The sequence below is a fragment of the Mesoplodon mirus genome (genome assembly GCF_964341445.2).
Source record: "Mesoplodon mirus genome assembly, chromosome: 16".
Taxonomy (NCBI): Eukaryota; Metazoa; Chordata; class Mammalia; order Artiodactyla; family Ziphiidae; genus Mesoplodon; species Mesoplodon mirus.
In genome coordinates this window covers 2,340,047-2,356,774 of record NC_138992.1, presented here as the reverse complement: position 1 = coordinate 2,356,774, position 16,728 = coordinate 2,340,047, and the positions used below count along the sequence as shown (strand labels likewise).

At 59.1% G+C, this 16,728-nt stretch overlaps 1 protein-coding gene across 1 annotated transcript; it reads left to right on the top strand.

Annotated features, from left to right (window-relative positions):
• Window positions 1-3,479: 3,479 nt before the first annotated feature.
• Window positions 3,480-8,246, top strand: LOC309791821 (uncharacterized protein C8orf90; the record flags this gene model as incomplete). The annotated part of the gene is made up of 2 exons (XM_082600924.1): window positions 3,480-3,546; window positions 7,747-8,246. The coding sequence occupies 2 exons, from the start codon at window positions 3,480-3,482 to the stop codon at window positions 8,244-8,246; spliced, it is 567 nt and encodes a 188-aa protein (XP_082457050.1).
• Window positions 8,247-16,728: the final 8,482 nt, after the last annotated feature.

Below are 16,728 nucleotides of genomic sequence, written 5' to 3'. Positions count from 1 at the left end.
TCCTGGGCTCTAGGGCTTCCTGGCTCAGGGAGCTCCTGCCCCGCTGCGTCTCCTGTGGGGTGACAGTCAGACCCCCCGCCTCACAGGCCCACGTGGTCCCTGGGGTGTGGGGTCAGGCCGTGTCCTGCCAGTCCACCCAGGCCCACTTGGATGCCGTCCCCACCTGCCAGAACCCTCCCTGCCCCCTGCCTGGCCCTGCTCCAGGCAGCCTTTGTCCCTCCCCCAGTCTCCCAGCCTTGGGGATCCCCCGTTGTCCCTTTCTCCCCACTAGACCCTGTGCCCCACGAAGGTGAAGACCCGGGGTCCCCTCCCTGCCGTGCTCTAGCATGTAGTAGGCACGCACAGAATGCCTGCTGGGTGAAAGCAGCAGGTGCGCCCCTTTGAAGAGGCTGCCCAGGGAGGGGTCCTGCCTCGTGTCTCTGGGGCCCGTGAAATGGGGGAACAGAGTCAGCAGAGCCCCTGGGCCCCCATGCAGGTGCACTGCTGGGGGCGCCTCCTCATCTTCCAGGCTCCCTCCTCCCTCCACACCAAAGTAAGAGGGGGAAAAAGGCCAAAGTAAGAGGTTTTCTCCTCCACTTTCTGAAAATGAGATTTTAAAAATAACCAGGAGGCGGTGGCATCGTCAGGAGGGGATTATGTGGGGAGCGGGGACTGCGCGGGCCTGCCTGCCCCTCCTCCTCGGTGCGCCTCAGCCTGGACCTCCCACTCTGCCCCTCCCTCTCCTGATGGCGGAGGTGGGAGGGAAGCCCGCAGTGGGGGAGCTGCTGAGAAGGGAGGTGACTGTGGTGGAGGAGGAAGGAATGCTTGGGTTGGGACCCCAGGCCCCACTGGCCTCCCCACTCTCCCTTGGTGCCCCCTCTCTCGGCTCACTGCTCAGCAGCCACCTGGCCTCCTGGGCTGTTTCTTCTTCCTTGGGGTACTGTGCTCCTTGCTGCCACAGGGCTATTGCACGTGCACGTCCTCAAACTCTCTTTCCCTCCCTTCATGCGACATCCCATCTTTACCCTCAGCTTCAATGTCATTTTCCCAAGAGGCTGACCTTGACTACAGGATGGTCTATGGGTGTTCCCCCTGTCACTGCCAACCTCATGGTTCCCTGACAGTCTCCTCCCACATCCTCATTATGATTGGTGTTTATTTATTGACTTGACTTTTACTTCTCTCTCCCCCTGTGAGCCCCTTGGGGTGGGGGCTGAGGAGCAAATGATATAGGTCTCTCCCACCCCCATCACCTGGGCTCTTCCTATTTCTGTAGTTCAGGGCCAGCCCCTGTGTTTCTTTGTCTGAAGTGCTCTCTGGCTGCTGGTGGAAGATGCCAGGGAATCAACTCTCCTGGGAGCAGCACTTAACTCATGACTGAGGGGGTGGATGGGTGACAAGCCCCTCACCCCTCAGACAGGATGGCCCAATGAGACTGAGCCCCAGGGGCTCCCAGAGGTAACCACTGAGCTGATAACACCCTTGATCACCAGCCTCCTTTTGTCCCTACCACGTGCGCTGGGATCACTTCCCACATGACCTCCTGTCCTCAAATCATTCCTTAGGGCCTGGAGCTAGGCTGAATAATGACCTCCCAAGGAGATCTATGTTCCAATCCCTGGAACCTGTAATTGTTACCTTATATGGCAAAAAGGGGCTTTGTGGCTGTGATTAAGTTAAGAATCTTCAGATGGGGAGATTATCTGGATTATCTGGGTGGCCCCTTAAAGCAATCACATACATCCTTATGGAGGGAGGAAGGGGGAGTTTTGACACAGATGGAGGAGGAGAGGGCCATGTGACCACAGAGGCGGGGATGCCAAGGGATGCTGGCAGCCACCAGAAGCCAGGAGAGGGAAGAGCAGGTTCTCCTGGGAGCCTTGCGGGGAGCACGGCCCTTGACTGCATCCCAGTGATACTGTTCTAAACCACCAAGGGCGTGGTGACTGTTACAGCAGCCCTGGGAAACAATGCCATGTGCTTCAGGGGGAGCCTAAACTAACGCACACTGGGTCTGTCTTAATTATGGCGACAGGCTGGCAGTTGTCCCTCCATATGCTGAGCACCTGGCCGCCCAGGTGTGGACTACATCCCCCAGCCTCCCTTACAGCCAAGAGCGACCACGTGACTTAATGCTCACCCTGGCATTTGATTTGAGAAGTGAAAGACAGTTTCCCCTCACATTCTTGAAGGAAACTGCTGGCCTGTGACTGCCCCCCCGCCCCCCCACCCCGGTGAGAATGCGATGGGGGCATCAGTGGATAAGACCACACCCTTGAGGGGCGGAGCCACAGCTGGAAGGAGCCTGGGCCCTGGATGCCCTGGGGAGCAGGGCCGCCTCAGCCTGGATGCTTGGACACCTGGACGGCTGGACAGCTGCAGGAGGGAGACCAAGGCTCCACCTTATGACGCTGCTGTACTGGGGGCTGTTTGTTAGCACAGCTGAGCGATCACCCTACTACACTGGGGTTGAGCAGCCACTAACAGGCCTGTCCTGTCCACAGTGCTCTGTGACCATCTGTAGGATGAGAATGTCAGTACCGGGTTTCTCTCCTGCATCGGCCCCACCATATGGATAGCCAGCCACCAGCCGGGGCTCACCAGGCTGAACTGAGCTGCTACGACGCTTGCCCCCAGGGCCGGTGCTTGGTGGCCCACGTCACTGGAGCACGGGACCGTGGAAAGCACGGCCGGTCCTGTGAAACACAGGCATCACTCGCCCACGGCTGCCTTGGAGGCCCGAGGGCTGGCTGTGCTCCTGCCCACCAGCGCCTTGAGGACTGGGTCCTCAGCCTCCTGGGCCTCCTCTGAGTCCCAGCCTAGGGCCTGGCTGGGCACAGGCTCCAGAAGTGCTGGTGGGGTGGGTGGGCGGCAGCGAGTGCCGGGCAGGGTATCAGCCCTGTATGGGGGCTGATGGGGCTCTGGGCCGTTGCTTCTCAGGATCCCCAACGGCACTCAGGACCCGGGCCTCCCTGGTGGACGTGGGACCCAGAACCGGTCCTCGGGGCTCGTGCTCATGCCGGGGAGCACCCTGGCCATCGTGCCGCGGGCCCACACAGGAGGGTGAACAGGAGGGCACTGTGCCGTCCTCTCTTGCCAGCTTGGGGCATACAGGGGGATTCTCTTCATTCCCTGTGCTGCCTCTGTCGTTTTGTTAATGAACGTAGAACATACTCACAAGGGCTTTCAGAGAGCTGGAGATCCTCCGGCCCCTCGTGAGGGAGGGACTCCTGGGGCCGATTAACCTTGGCAGGTCGGTGGGGTGGGGTCCCGACTCCTGAGCAGGGTCAGCTAAGCTGTGGGAGTGTGGGACAGGGGGCCATGTGCCTGCTGACTCTCCTGCTCCCAGACCCAGCCCACTTCCAGGTGGGGCTCCTTTAAATGCAGGGTTCTCGCCTCCCCACCAACGACGGCCCCGCCCCCAGTCTCCCGGGCAGCCAGGTAAACAAACCTGACCCCAGGCTGCTGACATGGCTTCCCCCGGTTCCCAGGCTGCTGACATGGCTTCCCCCGGTTCCGGGGACCCCAGCCTGGCAGGTCTGCCCCCTCGTCCTGTAGACACTCCAGGTGAGACGCGTGGTGGGGGGAGGGATGGAGGAGAAGGGGGTGCCCACCGCAGCCGGGGCTCTGAGAAGGTGGGAAAGGCGGCAGTGGCTCCGTCCCCTCTTCCTGGGGAGCGGCTCCTCCAGGGTCGCAGACTGGGGCAGGGCCAGGGTGGGGGCAGAGACCTCATCCCCAGATGGTTCTTCCTGCTGTCCTGCAGCCCTTGGACCCTGAGCCTGGAGGTGGGCCAGGGTCCTCCTCACTCCTCAGGGTCCCCTCCTGTTCATTCTCTGGCCCCCCTCCTCCACCCCCTCCCTAAAATCCTAGTGCTGGTCCTGGGTCCTCAGAGGTGCACACCCACTACGTGCTGGGGAGGGCAGTCATCCACGCCCACCCAGGGTCATCTTCCTCCACCCCTTGAATTTTGGACTCTGGCCACTGACCCTCTCTCCATCTCTGTTGTCATCACATTGGTGATCTCTTCCTTCTCCTGGCCCGTCAGTCCCCCCACCCAGCCACCTACACCCTGGTCATGTCCTTGGCCTTGTCAGCATCCAGACTGCAGCCGGGTCCTGACCCCGATCTCAGGACCAGGACCCCAGCACTCTGTGGGCGGAACCGCAGTCCACTGTTTCTAGCCTGTTTCCCGCCTCCTCCCGCCTGTCCTGCTCCCCCCACCCTGCTCATCCAGCTCTGCCATGATCATCACACCCTCACACACACCCTCCTTCCCTGGCCCTCTCTCGTTTGATGGTACCAGCCCCCCCCGCCCCCCAGCTCTCCGCCCACTCCTCGCCTGCCCCCATACAGCTGAGCCGAGCTGGGGATAAACTCAACCACGCTACCGCTCTCTTTAAATTCCTGACTGCAAGCTGCAGGGGGACCTCCGTGAAGAGCTGCGGGTCCCACTGCGTCCCTCCTCCCGACCAGTCCCTCCTCTCTCCTAGCAACCACCTTGCACCTCTCTCCACAGCCCCCATCCCTCTCTCCCTCCTCACATTCAGTTGCTGGCCTTGCTCACTCTTTCACAGAGAAAGAAGATTCCCACAGGTTCCCGGCACCTCGGGCGCGCCCAACCGCCCCTGTGCCCTTGGCCCGCTTCCTGCACCACCCACCCCTCTCCCAGCCAAGGCCAGCTTTCCGCTTGTCCCAGCCTTGCCTCCTGCCCAAGGCCATGACCCCAGCACCTCTCCACCCTCCTCTCCTGCATCCGGACATTTTCTCTCTTCATGAGATCTTTCCCATCGACATAAAAGCATGCGGTTATATATCCTGTCTCCTGACCCCACTTCCCTTTTAGCTACCGCCCTATTTCCCTGCTCCCCATTTTTAGCAAAACGCCTGGAAAAGGTTATTTATACTTGCTGTCTCCCAGTCTTTCCCTCCCATTTGCTCTGGAACCCACTGGACCCAGTCCCTCAGCTCTGGTCGGGGTCAGGGATGACCTCCACGCTGCTGAACCCGCCGCGGTCCGTTCTCTGGTCCCGCTGGACGTGACGCATGGGCGGAGCCCGGCTTAGGACCTCCCCTCCTTCTCGCTTGGCTCCCAGAACCCCTCGCGCTCCCAGCATCACTGCCGGCCCTACCTCCTCTCCCTGACCTGGGGAGGGTAGGGCCCAGGCTGACTTCTCAGGCCTCTTCTCTTTCTTCTCACGATCTCATCCAGTTCTGTGGCTGTTTTTTTTTTTTTTTTTTTGCGCGGCTTGTGGGATCTTAGTTCCCTGACCAGGGACTGAACCCGGGCCCTCGGCAGGGAGAGTGCAGAGTCCTAACCACTGGACCGCCAGGGAATTCCCTGTGCCTTTCAATACCATCTCCCCGGGGTCTGTCTATCTCCAGCCTGGAGCCCCACCCCGCCTCAACTCCAGACTCTAGCTAACTGTCCTCTGCACCTCTTCCTCAGCCTGTCTGAAGGTATCACCTGTTCAAAATTAGACTCTTGACTCCCCATCCCCAAGCTGCTCCTCTCTCAGTAAATGGGGCTTCCTTCCTCCAGTTGCTCAGGCCAGAAACCTCGATGTCTTCCCTTTTCTCCACTCCCCCCAGCACCAGCCCCTCCATCAGCAGATCCTGTGGGTTCCACCTTCAAGACACAGGCAGAGTCTGAGCACTTCTCTCCGCCACCCTGGCTGGGCCCCCAGCCCCTCTGCCCTGGATCACTGTCCTGGCTGCCTCACGGTCTCTGTGCTGCTGCCCTTACCCCTCACCTGTCTGCACCACAGCCACCAGACTCACCTGGCTAAGTGCAAGTCAGAGGGTGTCACTCCTCTCCTGTGCCCTGGGGCCCACCCCTCTCCTCTCCTGGAGGCCCGTCCACAGTTCCCCTCTTCTCCGCAGCTTTTCTCACCTCCAGCCCACAGCAACACCCCATAGCCCCTCCCGACAGCCCACCCACCTGCTGGTACTGAGTGTGAGGCCAGGCCAGTGCTTTGGACACCAGGGCAGTGCTGTGCCTCCAGTTGCTCACCCTGGAGGTCTTCAGGGAGGGGGTGTCCTGGTGGACAGGGCAGGCTGCCTGGGATGGGGGCACCGCCATTCTGCCCATCAGAATCTGAGGCTCCTGCAAGGCTGCCTTGGATCTGTCCAAGGTGCTGAGTGCTATGGGCCCCAAGCTGGCCCCTCTGGCCTCACACCCTGCTCAGAGCCAGTCCACCACCTCTCTCACCTGTGTCTGCAGCTCTGGGAGCAGCTGCTTTGGTGTTGCCTGCGGGACTGAGCCACGAAAGCACTTTCCAGTGACAAAGAGGTTCGTCATGGCCTCATCTGTGAGGGCGGCAGATCAGGCTTGATTATTTCCATTTTTCAGAAGGGGAAATTGAGGCTCAAGGAAGTTAAAAGACTAGTCCAGGCTCTCCCAGGTGGAAGGTAGGACCTCTGACCCAGGTCTGCCAGCTCCTGGCCCTGGTGTGGGAGAAGCTGAGTGTGTGTTGTTTGCAGCTATGGTGGAGCCTGGCACACAGTAGGTGCCCCAGGGTACTTGTGTGAATGGAGGAGAATCACTGTCCAGAGGCCTCCTGAGCCAGGTGGGTGTGGCACAGTGGAGCGTGATCACATCACGCTCTGGGGTTGCGAGTCAGTTCAGTGTGTGTCTTCTCTGGGTCTGCATCCTCACCAGTAAAACGGCCTGAGTACTGTCACCCCCTCGCTGGGGTGCTGGGAGAAGGACCTGAGAATTCATGGTCAGAGGTTCATTCATCACCTCCTCCAAGGCCCCCCAGTCCCGCCTGTCCCCGGGGAGCTGCCCGGTCTGTCCTGTGTCCCCTGAGGCTTGTCTATACCCAGAGAGGGCCCATGGCTGCTTCGTTCAGTTCAGTACACCCAGAGCTAAGGCTTTGCTGAAGGGAGGACGGAAGGAAGGAAAGGTCTCCTGAACGAGGGGCCCAGAGCTGGCTCAGCAGCCCAGACAAGGTGTGGGCGTGGAACAGCAGCTTGGGCTGCTGCCTGGGGCCATGGATGGGCTTCAAGGGTGCAGGGACCCCAAACCAGGGCACACTGAGAGTGGACCCCGAGATTTCACCAGACTCCCTCAGCCTGGGAATCCTCATGTGAGTCACAGAGATCAGAGATGTCCTCATTTCTCTTGGGACGTGCTCCTGGGGTGGGGCTGGGTGCTGTCCAACAGGCACAGACCAGCCCAGCTTCCAACCTGACCCCTCTCCCGGGTGAAGCTGCTCTGCCCCCTGCGTCCTAGGGTCGCTGCACCCAGGCAGGGCTCCTCCCCGCCTCCATCCACAAGGCCCTGCATTGGCCCCTCAGTGTCCGCCCTACTGAGCGCTCATCCTGTCCTTGTCCGACTTCATCCTGGATCTGCCCTGACCTCCAGCTGGGCCGCCACGGTCCATCCTCTGCAGGGGCCCAGGATCAACTTTCAACCAAGAGCCACCAGGTCACCCCTGCCCCAGTCCACTGTCTGGGGATGAACCCATGTCCACAGCAGGCCCTGTGTGGTCCCGCCAAACTATCCGGACTCCTCTCCTTCTGGAACTTTCCGCCCAAATAGTATTTAGTAGCCATAGTCTACACCCTTAGGGCCTTTCTGCCCCTCCTAGCTCCTTGGTGCTGCCCCTGGGGATGCGCCTCTCCGGCCCCTCTCATCCTCCACGTGGCCTCTCTTGGTCTTCACGGTTCAGCCAGGTGGCGGGTTCTCCCTTCTCCTCTTTCCTCGCCACCCCAACAGTTTCAGGTGGTCGCGTATCCCGGCCGCTCTGTGACCCCTTCCCGCAGGTCCCACCGCGACCCCGGAGACCCCGTTCCCGGACATCTACTGCGGGGATGCACAGCTCTGGGAGGCGCACTTCCGCGGCATCAGGCGCGCCTACTGCGCGCTGGGCAAGGAGCGCGACTTCGCCATCCGCGTGCTCACGGAGGACTTCACGCTGCCTTTTCCTTTCGCCTGGCCACCAGGGCCCGACCCGGCCCGCGGGCCGCTCTTCTACGACCCGCACGACCGCACGGGCTTCGACTTCCTGCTGCAGGGCCCGGACGCGCCGCCCCCCGCGCTGCTGCGGCCCCTGCACAACACGGCGCAGGCGGCGGTGCGCAAGCAGCGCCTGGAGCAGCTGGCGCTGAGCTATGAGCGCGCGGGTGCCGGCCCCCGGCCCGGCCTCGCGCGGCTCCTGCCCGCGCCCACCGCCGGCAGCACCCTCCCGGGGCCCGTGGGGCCTGAGGCTGCCTCCCCGGGCGGGGGCAACCAGGCTGGGTTAGGTCCCCGAGAAAATGAATAAAGAGTGCCTCTGCTTCTCCCGCCCCGAGGCTCTTTGCCGGACACACCCGGACGGGCATCTGGTGCCAGCTAGAACCCCGGGGCCGCCCGGGGGGGCCAGACAGCGTCAGCGGTGGTGCGAGAGGTCCACTTTGTCCCAAGGGGATAATGAGTGAAGGAGGGTAAGTGGGAAAGGCCGCGGGGGCGGGCTGGCCAGGCCAGGAGTGGATGTGGGAAGGAAAGGACCCGGGATAGCTGGGGTGGTGGCCCTCTGGGGCCCGGCCACTACCCTGTGGTGGGCATTAGCACTCCCATCCTGCAGGTCAGGACCCCAGGTCCCAGCTCCTCCGGGATCAGCTGGGATTTGGTTCCCGTGTGTCTGATTCCAAGTTCAGCAGGCTTCCTGTTTTCCATGACAGAGACGCATCAGGATCTGGGGTGGGGGGTAGGTGGAGAGGCAGAGGGAAGGGCAACGGGTAGCAGAGCAGAGGGGAGGGACACCAGGAGTTGGCGCACAGGGTGGGTGGGGGAGGGGATGTGACAGGGAAAGGGATGCCTGGGTGGGAACACCACAGGCACAGTCCCCAGAATGCTGCTTTCCTGCTGGCCGTCCATGCTGGCTCTGTGGAGAAGGGCGTGCCTCCTGCTCCGCCCCCCCCCCCGCCCGCCTTGTGGGGCTGAGAGAATTGGCTGGGCTGGAACGGCCACCAGTGACCTGGCTTCCATCCTGGGTGCATCTCCCTCTGTAGGTGACAAGCCCTGGCAGAAGCCTGTCTACTGCGGGAGGCCAACGGCCAGGCAGAGCCGCTGCATGCAAGACCCCAGTGGTTTCCTCCTCTGACCAAAGGCCCAGGTTTCCTCTTGTTGGGGGTTTGGATTCCAGGTGTGCAGGCGAGGTGGGGCGGGCTGGGAGGACACATTCTCACTCGAGTGCAGATGGAATCAGAGCTTTTCTTCCTTTCTTCTAATCCAGGAGTTATTTATAGCTTTCTGGTGGTGGGCAGAAATGGTTTCTCCAAAGTCTTGCTTGGTTTGCAGGAGAACTGGTGACAGGAAATGCGTAGCTCTGGAGGAGAGGGGCTCAGGCTCTCCAAGAGGGGTCCTCAGCTTCCCTCTCCTCTGCTGGTGGCCCCATAAGAACCCCAGCCCTGTTGCAGATTCCTTTCCTCTTGTGGGCTCCTCTCTCCAGTTTTATAGAGACGCGCGATGGTTACACTGTAATCCTTACGCATGTGAATCCTGACGGGGTAACCGCAATAACAGCAGTAGGGGTCATCTATCCCGTGTTGTGTGTTAGTTGTTTGGGTTTTGCCCCAGAAGCAGGCCCTAAACGTAGATTTGAGTGCAGTGGTTTATTTGGGAGGTGACACTTGGAAACACAGGTAGGGGACGGAGGAAGTGAGACAGAAGGGAAAGAAACCAATAAAGGGCATGACGTACAGCTAGTTAGGCCTGTGGGCGACTGGAGGTCCCTCTGGAGACCCCGGGAGATGGCGTGGGGCACACCTCACTGCCATCCCACCCCGGGGACAGGGAAGCCAGTATTTGTTTGTTTGTTTAAATTTATCTTTGGTTGCATGGGGTCTTCGTTGCTGTGCGTGGGCTTTTTCTAATTGTGATGAGTGGGGGCTACTCTTTGCTGTGGTGTGTGGGCTTCTCATTGTGGTGGCTTCTCGTTGCAGAGCATAGGCTCTGGGCGCGGGCTTCAGTAGTTATGGTGCCCGGGCTCAGTAGTTGTGGCGCACGGGCTTAGTTGCTCCGCGGCATGTGGGATCTTCCTGGACCAGGGCTCGAACCCGTGTCCCCTGCATTGGCAGGCGGATTTGTAACCACGGTGCCACCAGGGAAGCCCTGGGAAGCCAGTGTTTAATCACTACCTCCCTTGTCCTGTGGGGACCAAGCACGCACCTTGCCTGAAAGCAGCAGAAATGGAGAGTAACCATTTAGAAACTTTTACAACAAGTTGTCAGAGTAGTTTTATGACTGTAAAGTGTAATAATAAGAATTTGGGGTTTATATATTTAGTATATTCTTTAAGTAGAAATTTTTCTAGAAATGTAGTTTATGAAAGTATTGGTCTGTGACAGATTGGAAATAAAAAAAAGACGGTCCTTTATCACCACTAGTTTGAGAAGCATTGACCTAGGGGAGAAAGACCCCAAGTAAGTAACCTAGTAAAGAAACAAATGTGATTTTAAAACAAAAACAAAACAGCAGTAAGTACTATGAAGAAAATGAATAAGGACAACCCCATTTCAAACAGGGTGGTCATGAGGGCCTCTCGGAGGAGGTGGTGCTTGAGGTTGAAAGAGTTAGGAGCCAGTCATGTGAACGTTGGGAGAGGGTGCTCCAGGCAGAGGGGCAGCCTGGGCAAAGGCTGGGCAATAACAAAAGCTTCAGGGCTTCCCTGGTGGCGCAGTGGTTGAGAGTCCGCCTGCCGATGCAGGGGACACAGGTTCGTGCCCCGGTCCAGGAAGATCCCACATGCCGCGGAGCGGCTGGGCCCGTGAGCCATGGCCGCTGAGCCTGTGCGTCCGGAGCCTGTGCTCCGCAACGGGGAGAGGCCGCAACAGTGAGATGCCCGCGTACCACACACACAAAAAAATAAATAAATAAAATAAAAAAATAAAAAAAGCTTCAAGGGTCACAGGACTGGACAGGGGCTGTGAGGCCAGAGCACGGTGAGCAAGAAGGGAGGCTCACTATTTGGTGAACGGCCTCCCCCTTATGGGGGCACAAGGCTCTTGAACCCCAAAGCCGTTTTCATTCACTGCATCATTTCATCCTCCCTGTAGTTCCGTGAGGTCAGTGGATGGAAGAGGACCCTGGGGCCTAGAGAGGGGAAAGGACGTGCCCAAGACTATAAGCCAGCATGTTATTAGAACTCCACATTATAGCCACAGAAGGCCTGGCTTCAACAGGCTTAGACCACAAAAATTTCAAAAATGGTTCATGTAACTGGAAGGTCCAGAAATCAATTGAGCTTCAGGTAAGGTTTGATCCAGGGGCTCAAGGTTTGATCTAGCCCTCAGACTAGCTACCTCAATGGTGGCAGCATGGCTGATGCACCTCCTGCCTTTTCAGCCTCCCTGGCCGCTGAGAAAGAGAGAGGCCACTGGTTTCCCAGAGCTCTCATGGAAGAATGAACCTGCCTCAAGCCCCAGGAAGCCTCCCTGAATGGCCTGTTGGTCCAGTAAGGTCATGTGCCCACTTCTGAACCAGAGAGTACCCTGTATTGATTGGCCTAGGCATGTGTTTCCTGAACGAATCCCTGTGACCAGAAGGTGGGATTACCTTGACTGGATTCTAAGAACAAGGCCAGGAACACTATGGTGGACCAGCTTGAGGCGGACAGAAGGGATGGTGGGGAGATGACCGCTGTGTCCATCATAGCCAGAAGATGTGAGCACTGGGATTTGGCCCCAGGCCTGACTTTTTCTGCCAAATCACGCATTTTCTCTTCCAATTAAATATGCTGTTCCCAGGGAGAAGCTTGGTCAGAAATGGCCACAGCAGGTCCTCTGCTGTTTCATGTGAACCAGTGTTGATCATATAATTTGTCTGCTGACCACCCACTCAGTGTCGGGTCCAGTGCTAGGGCAGAGCATTTGGAGAGGGAAGACTTCCTGCATCAAGAAGCCCCTGGGTTGGGGGTTGGGAGACATCAGGACATCTGCTCGTTGCCCCTTAGACGCGTGTCTGGGCAGTCCCTTCTGGGACACAGGGTCTCTTGCTGCCCTCCACCACAGGGAGAGCCATGGAGCCCTCACCTTGCCCTTTTTGCTCTGGCTGCTGGGATGCTCAAAGCACACCTGTGCCCCGCTGCTCTGACCTTCCTCAGGCATGATCTCCCAGGCAGCATGCCTCTCCCTCTGGCTTCACTGTCATACTGGGCTGGTTTTCAAGTCTTAGGCTGAGGGGTTAGAATTTTAAGAATGATGTTTCCAATTATTTTTAGAAATTGGAGGGAAACACTTTCTTTTGAAAGTTGCAGACCCCGGATCTGGGTGGCAACCTTTCACCCACACCGTCCTCCCACTGACTTGCCAGAACCACGCCTGGTGGTCTGCACTGAATATTGTGGCTGTTGTGTCAGGGGCCGACTGCTGTGATGTTGGGCCCTGGTACTCCCTGGGGTGGGCAGGGGCTGCAGTCCAGGCTCCGGGGGACGACGGACCTCTGCTAGGATACTGGGTCCTCCACCCACTGGCCTGGCAGCCTTTGGTCATCACTAATCTGGGGCTTCAGCAGTAGGTAGGAGCACACTCACGGTGCCTCCAGGCGGGTTGCTGGGGGGTGGAGGGGGCGATCTCGTTGATCTGGCCCCTGGGTCGGCCTGGCACACGGTGAGAGCCCACAGAGAGGCAGCTGATTCCACCGGGATCGTCCACTCTGCCAGCGGCTAGCACTTGTTCCCTTGTCTTCACCCAGGGTGGCCGCTCCTCCTCTGTCCAGGGTCCTGTTTCTCCACCCTGGAGCCCAGAACACACCTCCTCTCCACGCCCCCTGCTCAGGGCACCGGCAGCCTCGCCAGGTCGTTCACATCAGCATCACCGCTGGCGCAGCAACATGTGGGGCAGGGATGTGACCTGTCAGCATTCACTCGGGACCTCTGCTTGTAGAACCTGCTTGGCAGCAGTGGGAGCTCTGAATGTGCTAATGTGACCCGGGGCTGTAACCTTGCTGAGCAGAGGGGCTGGGCATCCTGGGGGGTCCCAGGAGGAGGGCAGGAGTCAGGGTAGAGGGTAGGTTCCCTCTACCTGCCAGCCACCGTGGTGTTCCCAGGGAGACAAGTGGCTTCACAGCCTTCCATATCCAAAGGAGGCAGCTCCCTTTAATCCCTGGGCTGCTGGGAACAGGGGTCAGGCCACACCCCCCGCCCCGCCTCTGCCCCAGTTTCCCGGGAACAGACTCTGAGAAGCAGTGAGGATGTTTAATTAATTGCAATTACAATCTTCAAAGGAAGCCGGGAGTTGAAAGTTGTTCCTAATTACTGTGTTATGATGTCGGCCGGCTCCCCAGACTGATTGTGTTAGAATTTCCGATGGAGGATTAATTGCGTTGCTGCGAGGACCACTTTGTGTCCCTCCCCCTTACATGTAGTCCGTGTTCAGCCTGGAATGACAGTGAGGGTGGAGGCCGGTGGCAGCTGCGCCTATGAAGAGCTCAAGGCCAAGGTCAGGGCCTCCCCCTCGGCTCTGGCTCAGCGGCAGGGCTGTGGGACCAGGGCCAGAGTGGCTCCCTGCGGCCACTAGTGTACTCCACCAAATGTCTCCTGTCCTGCCTCTGGCACTTCCCCGGGTGGCGGCTGCTCTGCCAGGCCCCTGCGGTTGGGTGGGGTCGCTGACCAGGTCTGGCCAGCGAGTCGCGGTAACCATGCCACCTGTCCCTTCTGGGCCAGAGCGCTTCCTGCCAGGGCGAGACCCCCTGGAGTCCTTTTTCCCTCTGCCACGTGACCGGTGGCACTGGGGACAGTGCCTCTCCACCACCCTGAGTCCAGGAAGCACCTGCAGCGTGAGTGAGAAATAGCCCATTGTTACCCCAGCCCCTGAGATTTGGGGGGCTGTTTCCTCCTGCAGCGTAAGCTAGCCTCTCCCGACTGACCCAGGCAGGAGCAGCTGCCGAGTGTGCAGGCTCAGTGCAAAACGAGACGGGGGTCGGGGGGGACCCTTGTTCAAAATTGGTAAAATTGCAGGCGGGCGACAGCAGAGCGTTACACCAGGCTCATCCTGCCCCGAGGCACCTTCTACTTCTTTCCACGGCGTCACCGAGCACTCGTCGGGCTCTCTGCTCTGGGACCTGGCAGGGAGTGAGGCCAGGAGCCCCTGCCCTGCGGGGTGGAAGGTGCAGGCCCACAGGAATGCTGCCGTCCAGGGGTGCTGAGAGGCTCGAGGGGCATCGGCGGGCAGGCGGGGGATGGAGGCCATCAGAGAAGGGAGATTTGATCAGAGCCCCCAGGGAAGGCGAGGGGGGAGGCAGACTCGGGGAGGGGAGCCCAGGTGGGCAGAAGTGGAGGGTGCCGGCTTCTCCTGTGGGGTCAGGACCTGATTAACGGGACTTTGGCTTGTCCCATGGGTGGGTTTGGAGCAGAGAAATGACACATCTCATTAATGCTTTAAAACATGCACTCATAAGGGGGGTTGGTGATTTTGCCCCCAAGGGGAAAACCTGGTTCTTTTTTTTTTTTTTTTTTTTTTGATTTTAATGCTTGGCTTATTTATTTATTTATTTATTTATTTATTGGCTGTGTTGGGTCTTCGTTTCTTTGCGAGGGCTTTCTCTAGTTGTGGCAAGCGGGGGCCACTCTTCATCGCGGTGCGCGGGCCTCACACTATCGCGGCCTCTCTCGTTGCGGAGCACAGGCTCCAGACGCGCAGGCTCAGTAGTTGTGGCTCACGGGCCTAGTTGCTCCGCGGCTTGTGGGATCTTCCCAGACCAGGGCTCGAACCCGTGTCCCCTGCATTGGCAGGCAGATTCTCAACCACTGCGCCACCAGGGAAGCCCGAAAACCTGGTTCTTGATGGGGGGTGAAGAAACTTTATTCTTTATGCTTGAAGCACAAATATGCATACGGTACATGCAGAGGTGCACAGTTCATCTGTGGTATGAAAATTTCATGGGGGGCAAATCAGGAAAACATGTCTCAAAAGACTCCTTAGGTGTTGGAGGGAGATAACGAAAGAAAGGCTGAGAAACACCAGTCTAGAAGGATCACTTTGCTGCCATGGGTTGAAATAGGTTCGGGGTGGGCTCCATGGAGGAGGGGAGAGCTAGAGTCTGTTGCAATAATCCAGCTGAGCCACGCATCTCCCGAGCGGAATGGGGGTGGCGTCCGTGGGGTTTCCTGAAGGTTAATATGAACAGAGAGAGGGAGAGAAGTCAGGTAGCCCCAAGGTTTGGGCTGGAGCAGCAGGAAGGATGGAGTTCCCGTCCCCTGGGATGGGGAGGCTGCGGAGGAGGCCGTCTGGGGAGCCTGGGGGACCCCGAGGAGGCGGCAGGCTCAGCACGGTGGAGGCCTGCAGGCAGATGGGCGTGCGGGACACAGGCTCAGCACAGAAGGAGGACCTGTCCGGCGCTGGCAGAGATGCTCGAATGGCCCAGGAGCGGTGCGCTTGGAGCCCCTCGGCTTGGCAGGCCCTCAGGCTTCTCATCTGTGTAATGGGAGCGCTGACACTCGCCCCTGAGGCTGGTTGTTTTCTGTGGGGTGGGGACTGTCACCAGCAGGAGCTGTTGAGGCCCATTTGAGGCCCCAGTTCTGGGCTGTTGCCGGGGCGATGAGTGTTCCCATGGCCTTTAATCACTGAATGCTAACGAGCCCTGAAATTAAATTAAGAAGAGGAGCTGACGGCCCAGGCATCCCTTCTCTCCCACCACCACAGAGTTAATGGGAATCCTGGGGACAGGGGTGGGGGGTCGGGGGGGCAGAGAGGGGCTGTGATACGGTAGGTTTCACCCAGGAGGGTGCAGGCTGGAGGTTTACAGGGTATCCTGACATTCAGGGATCTGCTGGGCTCCTGTGGGCCCCAGAGCATCCCAGCCCCAGACCAGGCTGGTCCCATCGTTCCCCGCTTTACCAGTGGGGGAGATTAAGGTATGCCACCATGGCCGGGCAGAGTGACCAGCAGGTTTCTGGTTCCAAAGTCCATGCTTCCTGTGATGGCCCTGAGCCCTGGCCGAGCTCCCTGACCTCTCCGATCCCTGGTCTCCTCATCTGTGGGACAGAGTGGGGGTGCACGGTGCGGGGTTAACTGTCGTGCTAACTGGAGGAGAGGAGGGAGGTGTCCGTGCTCAGCCTGGCCCCAGCCGCAGGACTGCCGGCATCTCCCCTAGCCATCGAGGTCTTGGGCCTGGAGCTTCAGGCTCCTGTGTCTGTGACGGGCGAGTGTCCCTGGGGTGGGCCTCAGTCCTCTGACCCCCACCCTGCCATCAGTCACCAGCCACACTGGCCTCAGCCGGTTCCCAGGCCGAGAGTGCTGGAAAGATTCCCCAGGAGCTCCCTCCCTCTTGTTCAACTGGTGTTTGTTCCAAATGCGTGAATATGCGCCCACCCCCTCCAGGCAAACTTCCTGCACTTCTGCAGCCCAGTTCTACATTAATCACAGCTAATTGTTAGCGGGAGTCGTTTATGTCAAGAGCCATTATTCCTGGGAGTAAAGAGAAAAGAGCTGCCTTTCAGGAAGCCTGGTGTTGCCCGTCGCCAGGGGAGGAACCATGCCAGACCCTGAAGGGGTCCCCAGCCTGGCCTGCCCGGCCCACTCCCCGCGGCTCCAAACTGCGTGTGACAAACGTGGGGCCTCTGGCCTCTGCTGAATATTCAGGGAAACGAGCACCTCCATCACGCTCACACCGTTTTCTGGTTGTTGTGGGTTTCCTTGAAATCGAGGAGAGTTTTTTCTTTTTTTCCTTTTTTGGCAACAACAGCTGGGAATAAGTTGACACTTTCTAAAAACGGCCACTTCTTGCTTGGGAAGGTAGCAGGAGGGGGGCCCCCCTGCTCGCCGAGC